This window comes from Heptranchias perlo, chromosome 10 (genome assembly GCF_035084215.1).
Source record: "Heptranchias perlo isolate sHepPer1 chromosome 10, sHepPer1.hap1, whole genome shotgun sequence".
Lineage (NCBI taxonomy): Eukaryota > Metazoa > Chordata > Chondrichthyes > Hexanchiformes > Hexanchidae > Heptranchias > Heptranchias perlo.
Genome location: NC_090334.1, coordinates 48119603 through 48143324, shown reverse-complemented (window position 1 = coordinate 48143324; position 23722 = coordinate 48119603). Strand labels below are relative to the sequence as shown.

At 40.2% G+C, this 23722-nt stretch overlaps 1 protein-coding gene across 2 annotated transcripts in view; it reads right to left on the bottom strand.

Annotated features, from left to right (window-relative positions):
- Positions 1-23722, bottom strand: part of map4k5 (mitogen-activated protein kinase kinase kinase kinase 5) — a 169578-nt gene that overhangs the window by 35999 nt on the left and 109857 nt on the right. The window contains exons 10-16 of one of the 2 annotated variants that reach the window (XM_067991644.1): positions 20460-20522; positions 18985-19066; positions 16278-16394; positions 15579-15657; positions 9736-9794; positions 2282-2343; positions 220-258 (exon numbers count right to left, since the gene is read on the bottom strand). In XM_067991644.1, the coding sequence (XP_067847745.1) occupies positions 220-258; positions 2282-2343; positions 9736-9794; positions 15579-15657; positions 16278-16394; positions 18985-19066; positions 20460-20522 (501 nt within the window). The remainder of the gene's footprint in view (positions 1-219; positions 259-2281; positions 2344-9735; positions 9795-15578; positions 15658-16277; positions 16395-18984; positions 19067-20459; positions 20523-23722) is intronic. The other variant, XM_067991643.1, reaches the window with a different exon arrangement.

The window sequence follows — 23722 nt, the reverse complement described above, 5'->3', positions numbered from 1 at the left end:
ACCTAGAGGACAGTTCTAGATAGGTAATATTGGGTAGGTGTCATTTGGAAGTGGGAGAAAAAACAAATGCAGTCACAATATGACCAATTGGGATGAACCCTTGTTTAGGATAGAAAATGTCCACCTGATCCACTCTAGAACCACCACTGCATCTACCACAAAACACAAGCATTACAGTAGATGGAGACATGGCAGCCACCGAATAAGCTTTTGAGTTACCGTTGTTGCAATTCTTCCTCAACACATTTAAGAAGGCTCCTTCGGAATCAGAACAGAAAAGAGGGAGAGAGTTTGTAGAGTAAGGTGCACAAGATGTGCTTCATGCCTAAAAAGTGTCAAAGAGATTGCCATGCTTGAAATATAACTGTGTACTGCAGCTGCTGGTATATTAAAACAGTAAAAGGCAGCAAAAGAGCATTTTAACTCACAGTTAGGCATCCTCCACATTTAACATCACATAACTTCAGTTTACAGCTTTAAGCATATTAGAAGCATTCTTTCACAGACTAAAATATTTAAAACTAACCAATGACAACAGTTTATTACATTATCTGCAGGTCTCCATTATTATCTCGGCTGACACACCAGTGCAGTACTGAGGGAGTGCTGTACAGTCAGAAGTGCCATCTTTCGGATGAGTTGTTAAACCGAGGTCTCGCCTGTCCTTTCAGGTGGACATAAAAGATCCCACAGCACTATTTGAAGAGGAGCAGGGGAGTTCTCCCTGGTGTCCAAGACAACATTTATCCCTCAACCAACAACAGATTATCTAGTCATTATCTCATTGCTTTTTATGGGATCTTGCTGTGCACAAATTGGCTTCCACATTTCCCTACATCATAACAGTGACTACACTTCAAAAGTAATTCATTGCCCGTAAAGTGAAATGGGATGTCCTGAGATCGAGAGAGGCATTATATGAATGCAAGTTCTTTCTTTCCTCTTTCACGTTCTGGTCAGCGCACCCCCCCCCCCCCCTCCCCAATGTCCCCATTTTCACTCCCTCAAGACTAAAGGGGCTCAGACTTGGGAGACACAACTGATTTGGCCATCCATTATCAGATCTGGCTGGATCACATCAGATATTATCTGACCTCTCTATCCTCTACCAAAACCACCCATTACTCCAGGATAATTTCTCCACTACCAACCATCTCCTTAAACCTCTCTCAACCTAATCCCCAAGATTGAGTCCTTTCAGCTGCTTCCAACCAAGACTAACCTCCCCCAAGGCTGTCCCTTGTCACAGCCCTGATCCTGCATCTTTCTCCAGTTTCTCTGCTATTTCCCCCTATGCCCTTTCAGAAATCATCTACGTCCATGATGACATAGCTCCCACTCCAGCTCCCACTAAAGTGCTAACCACCCACCTTCCCCTCCTGGCCCTCATATTAGCTGACATTGTTCCCCTCCCTTTCAAAACCACCATCAGCACCCACTTCTCAAAAAATCCACATTCCACCCCTCTGTCATTCCACACTACCATCCCATCTCCAATCTCACTCCTCTCCAAAATCCTTGGACATGCTGTCGCCTCCCAAATCCATGCCCATCTTTTTTGCAACTTTCATGTTTGAATCTCTCCAATTATATTTCCGCCAAGCCACAGCATTTAACAGTACTAAAGTAATTACTGCCTTTCAAAATGGATATGAGCGTATGGTAGGCGTCACACACCTCTGGTGTGTTATACTGTAATTAAGGGGCCTTACCAATAAATCAATACAAAATTAAGAGTAATTTGTCTGCCTGTAATCAAATGCTATTGAAACGCATCCTCGTGCCATATTAGCCTAGCTGATAACAGTTTCACGGTGATTGTAAATTTTCAGAGTGGCCAATAATCACACCCAAAGCATTTTCTACCTTTGCTAGTGGACTTTTTCATCACAAAAATTTCATGTTTCCTGTTTCAATATGCATTTTTACATTCATCCACATTAAATTCATCTGCTGCACATAAAAATGTTATATAATACTCCTACAAATCTTTTATGAATAGTATAACCAGAGGATCCAGAACAGACTACTGCAGAGTTCTCTTGCCACCATTCTCCACACCAGGACAGTTTCCTTGGCATTGTGCCTGGTCTTTGCTCAGTGCCAAAATCATGCAGCCTAAGGTACTCATTGCCTGAGAAATCATGGAGAAAATTTGCATCCTAATGTTTGGACACAGCATGTAAATGTGTAATACTACTTATCAATATTAGTATTCATCTTTCCAAAATAAGGACGTTTGAGGCATCCACATACTTGTCATTTATTTACTATTACTTACTTGTTTCCTCCATCTGCAAATGGGCTCCATGATGAACCAAACTCTGTTTCTTTGGTTATCTCCTGTATAATATATTGAACAGAATTTTCTTCAAATATTTTTACATCTCCAATCTCAAAGAAAACTTCACTAGAAAATCACTCAAAATGCATTTTCACTGTTCATTTCTTTATGCTAATTGCTTGGGTGTACTGTTGCCAACAGTATAGGTTCAAGGCATTAAACTACTAACCACAGCGCATATGAAACAATCACAATCACCAGTGAAATGAGCTGCTCCATCTGAGCTATTTTTAAATATATAAGATGGACAATTATAGCATGTGAACCAAGAACTGATAAAATAATAAAATTCCAGAGAACCCACTTAAACAATGAAGTAGTAGGGTAATTGGTTTCCAAACCTAAACTGTCAGTTAAAAAGAATTTAACCAATTTTACCAAAATTGAAATTCATGAATGTTATACTATCATCTGTTTTATGGAAACCCATGTAATACAGTCTGTAATCAATGTGGTTGAGTGGTTTTAGCAAATACAGTAAGAAAATCTCAACAGGGTAGAATATGGTTAAAACTCCATTTGGGCATTCTTAAAAAGGCAGTTTCTATGGTTTGAAGTACTAATGCTGAAAAGCCAGATGACCAAAGCCTGAGAGGCAAGGACAGTAAATCAAACCAAATGACCTTTTGATAGTTTACAACCATTAAAGCTGGAGATAATTCCTTATATAAGGAAATGCTAAGTCTGGCCTCAGTGGTCATTAGGGACCAGCATGAGTTGGTCTTCTATGCTCCAAAAGCCCTCAATATTGACAAGTTTGCAGAATGGAGTCATTCAACACTTGTTTGAATACATTATCCTGTCAGCATGGATCCAGATGTTTGTTACTATGAAACTCATAAGTAACATATCAAAAAACTGTGATTTTGTTAGCAATCATAAAGCATAGTCCAAATTTTGAAATAGGGATACAAGATAAACCATGTTCTTTTGGCTCACTTCAATGTTTAAGTATAGTGAGAAGCAGCTTTAAGTAACTTTTTTCAGAAGGCTACGGCTTAGAGTAAGACAGATAAAGAAAGAAGTTTATGCAGAAGCTACAAATCAAGAGAGTTGAGTTCAGACAGAAATTTAGTAGTTGTTGTGACTTATTAATATAAGTACTTAAAGTACAGGAAACCGAGTAACAGTTAAATAATAGAAATAGAAGACAAAGCCTGATGAACCAGGAGCAAAAGACCATTGCGAAGGACTTGCAGAAACCGTAACCTAAATGCTGCAACCAGCACAGGAGAGACAGAACCAGTACACTGTAGAGGAGGATTCAACTTTGATTTGTCAGGATGACCACTCCTGGAGCACAGATTGTAGGATTGCTAGCCATCATCCCATTATACAAAATAAAAGAGCTACATGTGATTTAAACCTCAAAATAGAATGATGAACTCAGTTATATTAAGCTGAATCCAGTTAAGGCTAAACTACTATAATGATGAACTGCCCTATCCAGTTTAAAGCTGAACTGTTGTAATTACAAAACCAAGTTACTGTACTATTTGTGACAATTATTCCACTAACAATGTTATCTTTCTAGGTTTAGAGTTAAGAAAATAAAGTAGTGTTAGAGATACAACTCTTGTGTGGTTGTGCATTTCTTGGTCTGTGGTAAGCTAAGAGCAGAATGATTTTCAAACAATGCTGCACTTTATTCAGGCTGTTTTCTTAATGTTATTTGGGTTGGTTTAACATAGGACAACTCAAGAGCTAAATATAACATCATATATTAAAGCCTTGACATAAAGATGAATTTGATGTATTTCCTACATCAGTTGTAGCAATGTAACATCAGGTTTTCCAGCTTCTCATCCCTATATCAATTGGTGTGGAGATGCCGGTGATGGACTGGGGTTGACAATTGTAAACAATTTTACAACACCAAGTTATAGTCCAGCAATTTTATTTTAAATTCACAAGCTTTCGGAGATTTTCTCCTTCCTCAGGCAAATGTTTCAAGATCTCCTTGAAGCCTACGCATTTATACATATTGAACAATAATAAATGGTGTTTACAGACTGCCCCTGCAACTGCCCGTTGCCAAGGCAATCACCGTGTTCAGACAGAGAGGTGTTACCTGCAGAACCTCCGAATACACATTCAATAAAAAAACAAACAGGGAAAAAAAAACAGAGAAAAAAAAAACACAGAGAGAGGCAGAAACATCCGGAAGGCAGAGAGAGCCAGCAAATGACCCATTATATTAAAAACAGATAACATTTGTTCGCTGGTGGGGTAACGTGTAGCGTGACATGAACCCAAGATCCCGGTTGAGGCCGTCCTCATGGGTGCGGAACTTGGCTATCAATTTCTGCTCGACGATTTTGCGTTGTCGTGTGTCTCGAAGGCCGCCTTGGAGTACGCTTACCCGAAGGTCGGTGGATGAATGTCCATGACTGCTGAAGTGTTCCCCGACTGGGAGGGAACCCTCCTGTTTGGCGATTGTTGCGCGGTGTCCGTTCATCCGTTGTCGCAGCGTCTGCATGGTCTCGCCAATGTACCATGCTCTGGGGCAAAGGATGCCCCAGAGCATGGTACATTGGCGAGACCATGCAGACGCTGCGACAACGGATGAACGGACACCGCGCAACAATCGCCAAACAGGAGGGTTCCCTCCCAGTCGGGGAACACTTCAGCAGTCATGGACATTCATCCACCGACCTTCGGGTAAGCGTACTCCAAGGCGGCCTTCGAGACACACGACAACGCAAAATCGTCGAGCAGAAATTGATAGCCAAGTTCCGCACCCATGAGGACGGCCTCAACCGGGATCTTGGGTTCATGTCACGCTACACGTTACCCCACCAGCGAACAAATGTTATCTGTTTTTAATATAATGGGTCATTTGCTGGCTCTCTCTGCCTTCCGGATGTTTCTGCCTCTCTCTGTGTTTTTTTTTTCTCTGTTTTTTTTTCCCTGTTTGTTTTTTTATTGAATGTGTATTCGGAGGTTCTGCAGGTAACACCTCTCTGTCTGAACACGGTGATTGCCTTGGCAACGGGCAGTTGCAGGGGCAGTCTGTAAACACCATTTATTATTGTTCAATATGTATAAATGCGTAGGCTTCAAGGAGATCTTGAAACATTTGCCTGAGGAAGGAGAAAATCTCCGAAAGCTTGTGAATTTAAAATAAAATTGCTGGACTATAACTTGGTGTTGTAAAATTGTTTACAATATATCAATTGGTGCCTAGGTTTGGGAATTAAATTTCCCAATTTTACTCGCCACAATTGTTCCTATGAGAGACTACTTACAAGAAAGTTCTTATTAGGTAAAATTATAACTAATAACCAGTACATACAAATAACAATTACATATCATGCATCCAAAATCTAGTAAACCTCTTATTTTCATTAACATAAGAAATAGGAGCAGGAGTAGGCCATATTGCCCCTCGAGCCAGCTCCGCAATTCAATAAGATCATGGCTGATCTTCAACCCCAACTCCACGTTCCTGCGCGATCCAGATATCCCTCGATTGCCCTCGAGTCCAAAAATCTATCTATCTATCTCAACCCTGAATACACTCAACGACTGAGCAACCACTGCCCTCTGGAGTACAGAATTCCAAAGATTCACAACCCTTTGAGTGAAGAGGGTGTTTTATAAATACATTAAGAGCAAGAGGATAACTAAGGAAAGAGTAGGACCTATTAGAGACCAAAAAAGTAACCTGTGTGTGGCGGCGGAAGATGTTGGTATGGTTCTTAATTAATACTTTGCAAAAGTGAGGGAGGATGCAGACATTGTAGCGGAGGAGGAGTGTGAAATATTGGATGGGATAAAAAACTTAGTGAGAGATGAAGTATTAAGGGGATTAGCATCTTTGAAAGTAGATAAATCACCAGGGCCAGATGAAATGTATCCCAGGCTGTTAAAAGAAGCAGGCGTGGTGCCGGAGGATTAGAGGATTGCTAATGTTGTACTATTGTTTAAAAAGGGAGCAAGGAATAGACAGAGTAATTACAGGCCAGTCAGTCTAACTTCGGTGGTGGGCAAATTATTGGAATCAATTCTGAGGGACAGGATAAACCGTCACTTAGAAAGGCACAGAGTAATCAAGAACAGTCAGCACGGATTTGTTAAGCGAAGGTCGTGTCTGACTAACGTGGTTGAATTTTTTGAGGAGGTAACAAGGAGGGTCGATGAGGGTAGTGCAATTGATGTAGTCTACATGGATTTTAGCAAGGCTTTTGACAAGGTCCCACATGGCAGATTGGTAAGAAAAGTAAAAGCCCATGCGATCCAGGGGAAAGTGGCAAGTTGGATTCAAAATTGGCTCAGTGGCAGGAAACAAAGGATAATGGCCGGCAGGTATTTTTGTGACTGGAAAGACATTTCCAGTGGGGTTCCGCAAGGCTCAGTACTAGGTCCCTTGCTTTTTGTGATATATATTAATGATTTGGACTTAAATGTAGGGGGCATGATCAAGAGGTTTGCAGATGATACAAAAATTGGCTGTGTGGTTGATAGTGAGGAGGAAAGCTGTAGGCAGGAAGGTATCAATGGACTGGTCAGGTGGGCAGAAAAGTGGCAAATGGAATTCAATCCGGAGAAGTGAGGTAATGCATTTGGGGAGGGCAAACAAGGCAAGGGAGTACACAATAAATGGGAGGATACCGAAAGGTGCAGAGGAATTGAGGGACCTTGGAGTGCATGTCCACAGATCCCTGAAGGTGGCAGGACAGGTAGATAAGGTGGTTAAGGCGGCATATTGAATATTTTCCTTTATTAGCCAAGGTATAAAATAAGAGCAAGGAGGTTATGCTGGAATTGTATAAAACACTGGTTAGGCCACAGCTTGAGTACTGCGCACAGTTCTGGTCACCACCTTACAGGAAGGATGTAAATGCACTAGAGAGGGTACAGAAGAGATTTACGAGGATGTTGCCAGGACTGGAGAATTTGAGTTATGAGGAAAGATTGGACAGGCTGGGGTTGTTTTCCTTGGAAAAGAGGAGGCTGAGGGGTGATTTGATTGAGGTGTACAAAATTATGAGGGGCCTCGATAGAGTGGATAAGAAGGAACTATTTCCCCTAGCAGAGGGGTCAATAACCAGGGGGCATAAAGTGATTGGTTGAAGGATTAGAAGGGAGCTGAGGAAAATTTTTTTCACCCAAAGGGTGGTGGGGGTCTGGAACTCACTGCCTGAAACCCACTGCCTGAAAGGGTGATAGAGACAGAAACCCTCAACTCATTTAAAAAGCACCTGGATGTGCACCTGAAGTGTCGTGACCTACAAGGCTACGGAAAGTGGGATTAGGCTGGGGGCTCATTTTCGGCCGGCGCAGACACAATGGACCGAATGGCCGCCTTCTATGCCATAAATTTTCTATGATTCTATAAAGAAATCTTTCATCTCAGTCGTAAATGGCCGACCCCTTATCCTGCAACTATGTCCCCTAGTTCTAGACTCTCCAGCAAGGGAAACAACCTCTCAGCATCTACCCTGTCAAGCCCCCTTAGAATCTTGTATGTTTCAATGAGATCACCTCTCATTCTTCTAAACTCCAGAGAATATAGGCCGATTCTACTCAATCTCTCCTCATAAGACAACCCTCTCATTCCAGGAATCAATCTAGTGAACCTTCATTGCACCGTCTCTAAGGCAAGTATATCCTTCCTTAGATAAAGAGACCAAAACTGTACACAGTACTCCAGGTGAGGTCTATCTGTACAATTATAGTAAGACTTCCTTACTCTTATACTCCAACCCCCAAGCAATAAAGGCCAACATGCCATTTGCCTTCCTAAATGCTTGCTGTACTTGCCTGATAACTTTGTGTTTAACACTGTGTTTTGGTGATTTCTTCTCTCCATACCTCACCATTCATTTGTTTCTCTTTTCCTTCCTCTTTCTATAACTCAGGGCTTTTTATTCTAATAGGAAATTTTCACCAGGACTATGGGTCATGTCCCCATAACATTCTCCAGCTGCAGAAAGTAAAATAAAACTCCCAAGCTGGGAGTTACCAGCAAAGGAAAGAGATTGTGAATTCCTGCATGAGTGCTCCTACCAAATGCAAGATAATTGCTTCTAGTTCAAGGGCTAGAAAAGAAACTTGCACAGGCCATAGTTAATCTGTGGGCCACATAATGAGAATCCCTGCTATTAAGTGAAGATGAAGTGTGATTATCTACAACATTGGCATTTGAGATCTAGCTCCTAGTTGAGATAATCATGCTCCAACACTGAGCATCCAACCTTCCTTTTTCTACTGAATTTCCAGGAACTTTAGTTTTTTACCAGTTTTCACATTTTAGTCTAATAGGTAAATTACATAGAATTTACAGCACAGAAATAGGCCATTCGGTCCAACTGGTCTGTGCTGGTATTTACGCTCCACACGCGCCTCCTCCCACCCTACATCATCTAACCCTATGTGCATAACCTTCTATCCTTTTTCAGTCATGTGTTTATCTAGCTTCCCCTTAAAAGGCATCCATGCTATTCGCCTCAACTACTCCATGTGGTAGCAAGTTACATATTCTAACCACTCTCATCCTTTGCTGCCATCCAAAGAGAAGTTGCCTTGAAACTGTCCCAAGATAAATGGAGTAAAATATATTCATTATGCCTAAAATCACAAATACCCTGCAGAATGAGACATGCTTCAAGACATCATGAATATTCCTGCAAAATAACATGAGCAGTTCACAACTTTATAACATTTTAAATAACTTATGTTTCACATAATATTACATCTAAATACTATGAGGAAAATTAGCTTTCGCTGCATTACGTTCCAATTTATGTCAGCTGTGCTACTATAAGTAATCTTTGCTGGGAGTATGTTTGCATTACAATAAAATGTTGCAGCAACTTTTTTTTTTAAGAAAGGAGCGAGGGATGACCCTTAAATTACAGACTTGAAAGCCTCACCTCAACTGTGGGGAAAATGGTCAAGACTAATGAAGGAAAGCTAAGAGATCTGGAAGGACAGACTTTGATTATATAGAGCCAACATGGATTTAGAAGATGGGCAAGTTGAATTTGACATAATTTAGTAGAGTTTACAGAGAACATTGTAGATTTGGTAGATATGGGTGAGGCAGTGGATGTTACTTATTTGGATTTCAGAAAAGCATCTGACAGAGTCTTACATAACATTATGATTCAGTGGGTGCATGCCCATGGGACAAATGTCAAAATATTAGCCTGGACTGGTGCATGGCTACAACGTAGAGAGCAGAGTGGCGATACCCAGGGAGAACGGGGTTTCAAATCACCCATAACGCCAGGAATTTCCTTTGTATGCAGGGTTCCTTTGCATTATTCTAGCACAAAATGGAAAACCTTTGTTTTATGTTCATATGGCATTTTAGCAATAGCTTACAATAGACTAAATTAATTTAATCTCTGAATAGCTAAAAGGATGGAGAAGTTCAGACTTACCATTTCACAGTGAGCCTCAGTTTCTTTTCTTAAAGGAGGCTCGAACTGCACTTGGTCAACTGCAAAACAATTGCTACAATTAGCCCCGAATAATAACTCTATTCAAGACTAATTACATAAGACGACTTTTTGTGCTAAAATTTGTGCTGAAAATTAGGAGCACTGGGGAAATAGAATCATTTTTCCACTAACTGACATGCCCCAGAGTCAGCAGTGTAAACTTGCAGAACATGGGCCACTTGCAGAGTAAAGCTCCCTGCTGCAACAATATGTTTTAACCAACTTCAGAAGAACACTCCTCACTGCACCAAGTTGAATCTCAGCCCCCCATATGTGCATAATTATGGGTAGTCTTGTGCTATGCACCCATGCTTACCAGTAACTAGGTGAGATTACCCAGACTTGATAAGGAAACTACTTTAACCCAATCATTGTTTGTATAAGTTGTTGAAGACAAACAAATTTACATTTATATAGTGCCTTTCATGCCTTCTGGACATTCCAAAGCGCTTCACAAGCGATGAAGTACTTTTGAAGTGTAGTCATTGTTGTTATGTAGGCAGACATGCAAGGCAATTTGTGCAAAGTCCAGCAAACAGCAATGAGATAAATTACCAGATAATCTCATTTAGTGGTGTTGGCTGAGGGATAAATGTTGGCCAGAACACTGCTCTTGAATAGTGCCACGGGATCTTTTACGTCCTTCTGAGCAAGCAGGCAGGGCCTCAGTTAAACATCCCACCTGAAAGACAGTGCAATGGACTGAGTGCTGCATTGTCAATATTGCAGTGAAGTGTCAGCCTGGATTATATGTTCCTCTCTGGAATGCTGCTTAAACCCATGACCTTCTGAGTCAGAGGCAAGAATGCTACCACTCAGCCAAGGCTGACAGAACCGACTCATATCCTACTGTCGTGGAACACTGTGCATTTGATACATTAATGTAATGCTCAAATAATTGACCCAAATTTAGGATTTGCACATACAATGAATTACTTTAAAGCGCAGTGATTTGTGCAGATAAATGCTGCCGCTATCTTGCACAGTACTCTCACAAGCAGCAAGACCATAAGAGACAGGAGCAGGAGTAGGCCATTCGACCCCTCGAGCCTGCTCCGCCATTTAATGAGGTCATGGCTGATCTGATCTTTACCTCAACTCCACTTTCCCGCCTTTTCACCATATCCTTTGACTCCCTTGCCGATCAAAAATTTGTCTAACTCAGCCTTGAATGTATTCAATGACTCAGCCTCCACAGCTTTTTGAGGTAAAGAATTCCAAAGATTCACGACCCTCTGGGAGAAGAAATTCCTCCTCATTTCATTCTTAAACGGGCGACCCCTTATTCTGAGACTATGCCCCCTAGTTTTAGATTCCCCCATGAGGGGTAACATCCTCTCAGCATCTACCCCATCGAGTCCCCTCAGAATCTTGTATGTTTCAATAAGATCGCCTCTCATTCTTCTAAACTCCAATGAGTATAGGCCCAACCTGTTCAATCTTTCCTCACAAGACAACCCTTCCATACCCGGAATCAACCGAGTGAACCTTCTCTGAACTGCCTCCAATGCAAGTATGTCCTTCCTTAAATAAGGGCACCAGAACTGTACGCAGTACTCCAGGTGTGGTCTCACCAGCACCCTGTACGGTTGTAACATGGCTTCCCTGCTTTTATACTCCATCCCTCTAGAAATAAAGGCCAATATATCATTTGCCTTCTGGATTACCTGCTGCACCTGTATGTTGACTTTGTGTTTCATGTACAAAGACACCCAGATCCCTCTGTATCGCACCATTTTGTAGTATTTCTCCATTCAAATAATATTTTGCTTTTTTATTTTTCCTTCCAAAGTGGATGACTTCTCATTTTCCCACATTACATTCCATCTGCCAAATTTTTGCCCATTCACTTAACCTGCCAATATCCCTTTCCAGACACTTTGCGTCCTCATCGCAACTTGCTTTTCCACCTATCTTTATATCAGCAGCAAATTTGGCCACAAGACACTCTGTTCCTTCATCGAAGTTATTGATATATATTGTAAATAGATGACGTCCCAGCACTGATCCCTGCGGCACCCCACTAGTTACAGATTGCCATTTTGAAAAAAGACCCTTTTATCCCGACTCTTTGTTTTCTGTTAGTTAGCCAATCCTCTATCCATGCCAGTATATTACCCCCAACACCACGAGCTCTTACCTTGTGCAGTAATCTTTTATGTGGCACCTTATCGAATGCCTTTTGGACATCATACTGCCTCCCTTGGTTCCCCTTTATCCACCCTGCCCGTTACTTCCTCAAAGAACTAATAAATTTGTCAGACATGATTTCCCGGTCATAAAACCATGTTGACTCTCCTTGATTGTATTATGAGTCTCCATATGTCCTGCTACTACTTCCTTAATAATGGATTCTAACATTTTCCCAATGACAGATGTTAGGCCAACTGGTCTATAGTTACCTGCTTTCTGTCTCACTCCCTTCTTGAATAGGGGTGTTATGTTTGCGGTTTTACCATCCGCTGGGACCTTTCCAGAATCTAGTGAATTCTGGAAGATTACAACCAGTGCATCCACTATCTCTGTAGCCACTTCCTTTAAGACCCTCGGATGCAAGCCATCAGGTCCAGGGGACTTGTCAGCCTTTAGACCCATTAGTTTATCTAGTACTTTTTCTCTAGTGATAGTAGAAAATCAAGGGGCAAAGGGGAGGGAGGAACTAAAAACAATCACTATTATTGGTATGTTATTAGTGTCTTCTACTGTGAAGACAGATACAAAATATCTGTTCAATTCCTCTGCCTTTTCCTTGTTTTCCATTATTATTTCCCCAGTCTCATTCTCTAAGGGACCAATGTTTACTTTAGCTACCCTCTTCCTTTTTATATACTTGTAGAAGCTTTTACTGTCAGATTTTATATTTCTTGCTAGTTTACTCTCAATTTATTTTCTCCCTCTTTATTGTTCTTTTAGGTCATCCTTTGCTGGTTTTTAAAGTTTTCCCAATCTTCGGGCTTACCAGTAATCTTTGCCTTTGTGGTTCTGCTTTTTAATTTAGTCCCTAGCTGCTCAAACTCCCTCAACAGAACCTCCCTCTTAGTCCTACCTATGTCGTTGGTACCTACATGGACTACGACAACTGGATCCTCCCCCTCCCACTCCAAGTTTCTCTCCAGCCCTGAGGAGATGTCCTTAACCCTGGCACCGGGTAGGCAACACAGCCTTCGGGACTCTCGCTCTTGGCTGCAGAGAAGAGTACCTATCCCTCTAACTATACTGTCGCCTACTACAACCACATTCCTTTTTACTCCCCTCGCTTGAATGGCCCCCTGAACCACGGTGCCGTGGCTAGTTTGCTCATCCTCCTTGCAGTCCCTGCACTCGTTCACAAGGGCTGCAAGAACCTCTTATCTGTTGGACAAGTGCAGAGGCTGAGGCTCCTGCAATGCTACCTCCTGGATCCCCGTACCTGCCTCACTCGCAGTCACACCCTCCTGTCCCTGACCACGTGCCAATTCTACAGTATTTAGTCTAAGGGGTGTGACTACCTCCTGGATCCAAGCGTCCAGGTAACTTTCTGCCTCCCTGATGCCTCGCAATGTTGGAAGCTCGGACTCCAGCTCCTCAACTCGGAGCCGAAGTTCCTCGAGCTGCAGTCACTTACCGCAGATGTAATCGCCCTGGACAAAACTGTCCAGTAGCTCCCACATTTTGCAGCTGCAACACATCTCCTGCCCCATCATAACTATTTTATTTATTTAATTGATTACTACAATGCCAATCAAATTATTTTTAGGTTGAACCAAGTACTGGCCTTGTTTAATTTATTAACTTAAGTTTAGTTTTTTTTTAAAAAATGCAATGAATGACCAATTAATCTGCTTGTTGATGTTGATTGAGGAATGTTGGCCAGGACTCAGAACTCCTTGCTCTTCGAATAGTTCCATGAGAGCTCGAACATTCATCTGAACCATGGAAACAGGCAGATGGGGCTTCTGTTTAATAACTCATCTGAAGGAGACCCACCTCTGACAATGCACTCCGATAGATCTGCACTGAGATACCAGCAAAGTTTGTGTTCTCAAGACCTGGATTGAGCCTTTAACTCAAACTTTCTGACTCAGGTATGAGTGCTAACAACTGAACCAAGCTGAAAAATAGTAGAGCCATCCATTACTGTTAACTTTATTAGATCTTCCTCTTTATCATATTGCCATCAACTGAGCATACTCAGTTAGTAGCAATATGGTAAAACTAGATTTAATTGGATGTTTAAGTAAAATACACAAAGTTGGCATGACTGTAACTGTGTCCATTTTTAAAAATCAAGTTTACACACAGCATGACAAATTATGCATTATTCTACTCAGCACAATCTTCTCTATACTTCATTGCTTTAGATATGCAAGATATAGTTTGACCCTTTTTCTGAAATGTAGTGTCAATAATTCAGTTTAATCCAAGTTTAGATCAAAATCTAAGTCGAAAGTGATCAAATTGAAAAGATGACCTATGACTTGCCATAACTTGTTGGAAATTGGACTTGAAAGTTTATTAGACATTAAAAGAGTAAAACTGTTGAACTTTAATGGATGTAAAAACACAGGCTGGGAGTGTGTATTTTTGTGATCTGCACTCCCTATATGTGCCAGGTGCAAGTGCATCAGAAATTTCACCCCTGTAAGTGCTGAAGTGGGTCTAATCAACAAGTTATCCAAAATTCCTATAAAATACATTGTGGAATATTCGTTAAATCTATTGTGAAGAACGTAAGCTCTAATGCCAAGTATCAATGAAGACTGAACTTTGTTTCCAATTGTCACAATATTCTAATCTTGATGTACACAAATATACATCTAGATAACAGTAAAATTACTGTCAGAAAGTGCATAGGTCTACATCAGGTTTCAATTAGGCATGATAAATTCTAAATGACCACCGAACAAAAAGAAAAATGCACCATAAAGTTGGTGGAATTTTGCATCACTATTTAATAATAGTGTCTGCTTCATCCGTCAATACTAGATGTCAGCAGTCCCCTAGGGTGCAGCTGTAAAAGTACACATTTGATTAATTTAATTTCTGGGTTATATTTTCTAGTGGAATCTTCCATCAACAATCAATATCATGCACTTCAACAGAAGAAAGCATGGTTTTCATCATACATCAAAGTGCCAATCAGTCCAATTTGTTAACATGAAGCTAGTTTCAGTGCAGTGCCCTCAGAAGATTCTACATTTCTGAAATAAAAATTGAGACATAATAGTCGGGATGTTATCCAGCATAATGTTAAGGATACATATATTTAGTAGGAAGTAGTGTCAGGAACTGATTAATTCAATTTTAGATTTTTGTCAGTGCAAAATGTATACGAGTAATGACCTGGTACTTCTCTAAGGAGTTCAGTTTACTTTGTACAAAATGTTGCTGGGAGCCCAATAATAACTTTTTTTTGGTTTATATAGTGGATATAGAAAATGCACATTTTTCAGAAACTAGAAAAATAAAGGGACCAATCCCATCATTGACATCCCTTACGTGTGTGTAAAAACACACAAAAATAAAGCTTTTTGGCAACACTCACCGGCAATAAACTCTAGCCACATCCTGCCAACTCCCCATGCTATTTCTATGTGCCTACTTACATTTCAGCTGTGCCCAAATTAGTACTTGTTTCCACAGTGAGTTATCATTTCTTTCAAAACTCAAGTAACTATTATATAAATGATAGCATCAAGAAATTTCAGTTATTTCCTTTGAAAACATCTCTCCAGAGTATATTGTTATAGTCTGTCGATGCTGCAAAAAAAGTTCACAGACTGTAGTGCAAGTCAAAGACTTACAGTTGATCTCTGACCGTGTTCTTTCTGCTCTCGAGTCCTTGTTAGTGGAGCGAATGGTATGAGGAACAGCAGAGAGGGGCTATAATAAGGAAAGGGAAAATTACAACACAAAAATGTCAATTCTCTCGTACATATAAATTCCTTAACAGACTATAACAAGCATATTGCCAATAATTAACCCTTAGCCTTCCAGACCAGTTAGACAAAAGCATTCTTCATCTGAGGCCACTGATCAGTTTACTTGTCCACTAGTACATCCTTTCTATTTGTTGCTACAAAGCAAAGATTGAACTGTTCATAACTAATGATGCAACCATGGTGATCTTGAATACTTCATTTAACTGGCGACAAAACGTTATTCAGTAAATGGCAACTGACAGCCAAACTGACATTTCAGGTTTGTGCACAACATAGCCCAGTGTTATCTTGGCTGTAGTTAGTGTGTCATTTGCACTTGGCTTGACTTCACACTCTGCCTTCTGTATTTACACTTGTCATCCTTCCTTGGATTTCTCTTCTGATTAAATGAATACCTGCCTGGGTGCCCTTGGTTTATTTCCCCAGGTCCTTCCCCTTCAGTTAGTCTAATAATTATATTCGGTCGTCTTCAATTTGAAGTGCTTGGTTTGAAACCAAGCCAGTTATAAATGTGACGCCTTGAAAATAAATGATCAAAGCCATACATAGTGTATTTCATACCTCAAGGTCATCATCATCTGCCTCACCGAAATGGTGATGATTTTCCGGATTATTGACTTTGTCCAACAAATCTACTGCCAATGATCTGGATAAGACTGGCTGTAGTAAAAATGAATGCTGGAGAAGAAAAAAAACTCAGAAAACTGGATATTGAGCATAGGTTAGTGTACATTTAAACAAAGCATTTTATTATCAAATGGGTGTTTGTGGATTTATCAGCATTTTGTGGATTTGGGATTTATAACTATTTTAGGACCCAACTGAGATTTAAAATGCTTTTGCCAAAGCACTGCATCACAATGTAAATACTGAACAGAATATGCATTACAACTTTCAGGTCTCTTTAGATATCTTCTCGGGTACAGCGAAGCTGGTCATTCCTGTAAGCACTTTGAATATCTTATGTTTGGAAGCGTGCTTGAACTATCCAATGTCTAATTGTCGATTGTCAGGAGTGTAACAATAGTACCCCTTTGTGACCTGAATTGGATGTCGCGTCTGTTGCAAGTGCCCTAAAGTGGGCTTCCCCAATCATTCCAAAGGTGGACTAAAATACTTAAGTGAGACAAACCCAGATACAAATTGTTTAGCCGCTTTATTTTACAGACAGTAAGTGAGTGTACAGATAACAATTGTAATCAAATCAGCAGTAATCAAATCTCACCATGATTCCACTACAGAACCCTCCTCGAGAACAATAATAAAAATAGAACACACTATCCCTATTAGTGAAATCCTCCAAGTCACACACTACCCAGATTAGGACATAGATCACCGTTCCCTCATCGTCGCTAGGTCAAAATCCTGGAACGCCCTACCCAACAGCACTGTGGCAGCATCTTCACTACACAGACTGCAGTGGTTCATGAAGGCAGCTCACCAACACCTTCTCAAGGGCAACTAGGTGACCAGCAATAAATTCTGGCCTTGCTCGCGATGCCCATATCCCAAAAATGAATTTTTAAGAACAAAAAAGTGGGCGGATTGTCCCTTTGACTTCTTCCCTGGTCAGTGATTCACCAGTAGGCCGGTCAATAAAACTGGCTACCTCGCCTCCTGTTTTTGAGTGCAAGTTTAAAGAAACCTGCTATTCTCAAAATGAATATGAGCAATCCTGACTTAGTGGATCTGGGTTGAGAAAAAGTGACTCTCCTTGTCTTAGTATAAGCTGCAACAAACTGGTTTGTCTTGCTCATTACACATCTTCAATGCCTAGCCCATTAACAAGTAAATCCTTCAGCCTATGGCTTTATAAATCTATGCAAAATCTCTGCTTTAAAACTTTAAGCATAACTGATTCTCAAACTCTGCATGAAGAAAAAATCTGAAATCCTGAGATATGACATTACCATTACCAACGACAAACTATGTCATCCAATGTACATCCAGACAGACCCAAATTGTAAGTGAGTTTGTTACAAATGATCAAACATTCTATATTAATTATTTTTTTTCTGTCTGTTGTGCACATGGAGTCTCATCTACATCATGACCAAATTGTTCAATTTTCTTCCTCCTCATTTGAAAGTATGAAAACCAAAAGTAAAAAATAGCCAATAAGAAAAAAAACATGCTAAATGTTTTTCCTCAATTGCATTACACTGAAACAAATTTAATCCAGCAAAGAAAATCCTCCAAGATACAGCTGCCATGAGAGTTCCATGCACCAGTATATACCGCTGAAATAAACATAACATTAAAAGAATTCAAGATTCAAAGAAAAAAAAACAAAATTACCCATTCCATCTTTCAATTACTCCAACAACTCCCTTGCCCTCAACCCATTCCCAGTTAAGACAATATTCTGAGCCGAACAACTTAGAATGAGCCCATGTGCAGCACAACAAAGACAATGGATGTGTAAGGAGCACAACTGCACTTTTAGGGTGATGAGACATAGCCAAGTAACCATATTACAACACATAGATGTCATATTGCAGCTGCAGGCCTCCGACTTCCCCATTCTCTATCCTTCTGCAACCCCCAAAGCCCACAATTCATCACTTTCTCTTGCCCTTAGCCCTAATGTGGCTCAGCTCCTTCTCTTAAATCTAGACTTCCAATTTGTTTGCCCTGTTCTATTTGCTGACTCCCTCATTTCCACCCAACTCCAGCCACACTATTCAGATATGAATCTCCAATCCTCCCCCCAACTGCTCGTCCAACTTCAACTCCAAGTCTTGTGCCATCCCTGCTCTCCACTCTCAGGTACTTATCTACCTCTGGATTTCACTGCTTGTTCCATCCCTTCCTAGTCCTCCTCACAGTCCCAGGTTTTGCTGCTCTCTTTCTTTCTTTTTTTTGGGTGGCACTTTTGCCGCCATGCCAACCACCACCTCCCATTTGAACTCAAATGGCCTTAATTAAATCAATTCATGGCCAGTCAACAATATGAAGTACCACAGAGTAACTAAGTAACATATCCCAAGAGGTGGGGGAAGTAAACAGCCTGGCCAATCCGATTTTAAAAAGTGCACCTCCCAATCATAAGGCACCACTGACAATATGGAGGTTCCATAGCAAAGACCATCCCATCCTCTTGTCTGAAGGAGAAATGTGACAGGAAGCGATGCAGCTATAGATGGATGAATATATATAGAATTGTTAAAAATATGCAATATATCCATAATTCCTTGGGTCAGAGGAAAAGTTAGGTGCATTATTTTAATTAACATTAATTCATTGTCTAAAGTTAAAATTTACTTACAGTCAGTAGTTTCTCAGCTGTTGGTCTCTTCTTTGGATTTTTTGTCAATGCTATTTTGAGAAAAGTGTGGAATGTTGTGGTCCTAAAGAAAAATATGAAATTAAGGTATTACACTGGCTGATGAAAAAAAATCTAGTCACTTTCAATAATGATTACAGTATCAGTAACAATTGTAGCCGTCTAATGATCTTCAATAGCTACTTTGCTTAACTGTTACTATCATAGCTAAAACACTTGATAGGCAGGAAGAAATACAAAATGCTTGAAATGCACAGGCTTTGCAGTTTTTTTTATTTTTATCTGAGTGACATGAGTTGCCAAACACAAAATTCTTCACAACTGTGGCAAGACAAATATTTTGTTTCCATAAAAAGATTCAATGTATACACTACAAATGGAATGGAAAAGGTAGTAGCGCCATCTCTGTTTTAGTACTGCTCAATCTTCATTTTGTGGCATCAGAATTCCTCAACTTAAATTTCCATTTTTCTAATTTACAATAATGACTTGGATTCAGTAACTTAAAGCAAATTGGTCAAATTTTCAAATGGCAGAAAACTAGAAGGGACAATTGATTCTGATGAGGCAGTTCAAGAGTATAAAATTAGTTGGACAAAATATGCAAGTAGGCAGAACTAACTAAGGTAGATGAAATTTAATGCAGACACCTGTAAAGTGCTGCACAAATGAAGAAATAAAACAGGGACGTATGCACTTCATGAACGGTGTTCAAATAGCTAAAGACAAAGTTGAAAGAAACCCATAATTCTCAGCAGACTCTACACAATACATCCAAACCCCGGAGAGAAGCCACCAACAAAGCAAATAGAATGCTGAACTATACAGCCAAAATAGTAGTGTACAAGTCAGGGGAAGTCCTGCTCAAACTGTACAGTGCTCTGGTCAGTTCACATCTTGAGCAATACATTCAGTTTTGGTCATCAAAATAGTTAAGCACTGGAAGCAGTTTAAAGAAGAGCCAAGAGACTGATTCCTAGAATTAAAGGTCTAAATTATGAGTAAAGACTGAAAAAGCTTGAGCTTTTCAGCCTTGAAAGGAGGACGCTGAGGGGTAATCTTTTAGATGTATATAAGAGAGTAAATAATATGGAAAAAGAATATTACTTCCAAGATAAATTTCAAAAGTAGAACAAGGGGTGACAAGTTCAAACTAGTAAAAAGCAAATTTAGGATCAATATCAGGAAGTTCTTCTCCATACTGGATAATCAATAAATGGTATGGACTCCTGGATAGAGTCATGGAGGCTAAAACCCTGGAAATCATTTAAGAAATAATTGGATGCTGCAAATGGGGCAACTTTAGTGTCTTTCTGGATGGATGAAATAAGATGGGCCAAACAGCCTTCTTCATTTGTATTTATCTTGTGAATTAAATCAGAATTATAGGTTCAACTTCCTCCCTGGCATCAATGTTGCAATAAATGTAAGCTGGAGGCAAAGGTACGTCTACTCACCATTTCACTTTGTCTTTCAACTTAGGGGGTTGAAATCCACTCTTACTCATCAAGAACAATGCCCTATGAGTAGAAACATGAGTCACAATCATGTAATGTAAAAAAAAAATCAAGATGCCAACTGAATATTGGAAGAACCTGTGTTTTTGTGTTACATAGAATCTACAGCACAGAAAAAGGTCATTTGGCCCATCTGGTATATGTTGGTGGTTATACACATGAACCTCTTCCCACTCTGCCCCCATATTCCTCTAGTCCCTCATGTATGCATCAAGCCTCCCCTTAAATGCATTAATGCTATCTGCTTCAACCACTCCATGTGGCAGCGAGTTTCACATTCTCACCACTCTCTGTGTAAAGATATTCTTCCTACATTCTTTATTTGATCTGTTACTGGCTGTCTCATATTTATGATCCCTTGTGGGTGAGTCCAGAACAAGTGGAATCAGTTTCTCCACATGCACCCTACTAAACCCCTTTGTAATTTGAAAGACCTCTATCGAGTCTCCTTTTGTCTTTTATCTCTCAAAGAAGAGCCCGAGCCTGCTCAATTTTTCCTGAAAGTTGCATCCTCAATTCTGGTAACAGCCTTGTACATTTTTTTTTAAAAAAGACATTTTTCTCTCGTGCTTCAATATCCTGCCTGAAAGGGTGGCGGAAGCAGATTCAATCGTGGCTTTCAAAAAGGAATTGGATAAATACTTGAAGGGAAAAAATTTGCATGGTTATGGGAAAAGAGCGGGGGAATGGGACTAACTGGATTGATCTTGAAGAGCCAGCATGAGCTCGGTGGGCCGAATGGCTCCTTCTGTGCTGTAACCATTCTGATTCTATGGTTTGCACTTTTTATAGCCTTATCAATGTGTTGCAACTTTTAACGATTTATAAAACTGTATTCCTAGATCTTTTTGCTCCTCTGCGTCATTTGGCCTCCTACCAAAATGGATGGCCTCATGAAAGTCAATATAGTGAATTTCATTTGCCATTTATCCGCCCACTCGATCATTAAAGTCAGTCTTATTGATGATTTAAGTATCAGCCATGACACTCGCCTGAGTCCCACTCCAGAGACTTGAACACATAATGCTAGGCAGACATCAATGCAGTACTGAGGGAGTGCTGCACTGTCGGAGGTACCACCTTTCAGATGAGATGTCAAACTGAAGCTCGTCTGCCCTCTCAGGTAGACGTAAAAGATCCCATGGCACTATTTAGGTGCAATCCTCCACATTATTAGCTGTACCCCCCAATTTGGCATCTGCAAATTTTAACATTGTACCTCAAATTTCTGCATTAAGATCACGTATGTATTTGGTGAACAACAGTGGTCCAGCATGGGTCCTGCAGGACATCACTTCCAACTTTCTGTCAATCTGAGAAACTTCCTTTAACTCCTACCCTCTTTTCTGTTTTGTAGCCAATTTTCAATCTATTCTGCTACCTGGCCTCTGACTCCACACATCCCGACTTGCGATGCTGACAAATTGATTCCTGAATTGAAGATGAAACTATTTTCAGGCATTTTCCTCTCGTTCTCTCAGCAAGGCATTAGAAAAATTGCAGATGAAATACCTTCTTTGGATACAATCACCCCACTGGTGCTACAAACAAGATAATTTATCCAACAATAATGCACTATTTGATGTTGAAATTTGACCATAAAGACTGACCTAGTCACATGTCAATCTTTTCATTTCTGGTGCAAGATTGGCTAAAAACAAACCTGTGGATCTAGTTTTCAGTCAGAGACCATTTTTTTTTTCATTGCTCCACCCAGCTCCAAATTGGATGGTGAGGCTCCAGAAGAGAAAAATAGGAGAAGAAAAGAATGAACGAACGAATGAGCAGGCATTTATATAGTGCTTTTCACAACCTCTGGACATCCCAAAGCACTTTAGAGCCAATCAAATACTATTGTAATTTAGGGAAACTCGGCTGCCAATTTATGCACGAGGTCCCACAAACAGCATTGGGATAAATGACCAGGTAATCTGTTTTGATGTTGGTTGAAGGATAAATATTGGCCAGGACCCCGAGAGAACACCACCCCCCTACTTTTCTTTGAATAGTGCCATGGAATCTTTTACATCCACCTGAGAATGCAGATAGGGTCTCAGTTTAATGTCTCATCTGAAAGATAGCACTTTCAATAGTGCAGCACTCCCTCAATACTGCATTGATGTCTGTCCAGCATTATGTGCGTCAAGAACCCACGAGTTTCTGACTCAGAGGCAAGAGTGCTATCACTGAGCCAAGACTAACATCTTGGTTGAAAGGTTGCAGTAAGCAAAAAAAATAAGAGGAAAGAAACAACAGAGCAAATAGAATTGTTCAAAATAAGTTTTATATTCAATTTTCTCTCAATATTACATGGGTTAATATTTTTACATCGTGCTGCATAGGGTAATAGTTCGTAAATTTGAAAGCGATGGAATTTGAGAAGATCAGAAATTGGCTCAACCAAGACGCTGATTAGCATTATACCTCAGGAGTCGGTGCTAGAGCCATTATTATTTAAACTTATTATGTATTCGGGACAAGAAATACATAAGGATCATTAAAATCAGTTTTATTAATTATTTAAGTATCAGCCATAGCTCAGTGATAGCACGCGCCTGTGTCAGGTGGTCATGGGTTCAAGTCCCACTCCAGAGATTTGAGCACAATGTTAGACAGATACATCAATGCAGTACTGAGGGAGGGCTGCACTATTGGAGCTGCCATCTTTCAAATGAGATGCTAAACCAAGCCCCTGTCTGTCCTCTGAGGTGTACGTAAAAGATCCCATGGCACTATTCGAAGAAGAGCAGAGGAGTTCTTCCGGTGTCCTGGCCAACATTTATCCTTCAATCAACACCTAAAACAAACTATCATTAGCTGTAATGTGCTTTGGGACGTCCTGAGGTTGTGAAAGGCGCTATATAAATTCAAGTCTTTCTTTTCTTGCAAACTCAGATTTTTTTTTTAACGTCAAAAAAAACAGGAGAAAAATCAATGGCAACAAACTGGACCCTGAAAAATGAGTAAATCTGGAGATAAATTACTAAAAAAAGTCTTCATTTGGAACATCACTAAAACTCATCAAAATATGCAAGGAACTTAAAGGTACAGTCATGCTAAATGTCAACCCACAATTATTTACACAGTTCACAGACATCAATTTTATGGGAATCACCATCAGATTTTCACAAGATAGTTTTTTAAATTTAAAGTGAAACTGACAAGCCCCAATATATTGCTGGGGCTCCAGCCACAGACAATGG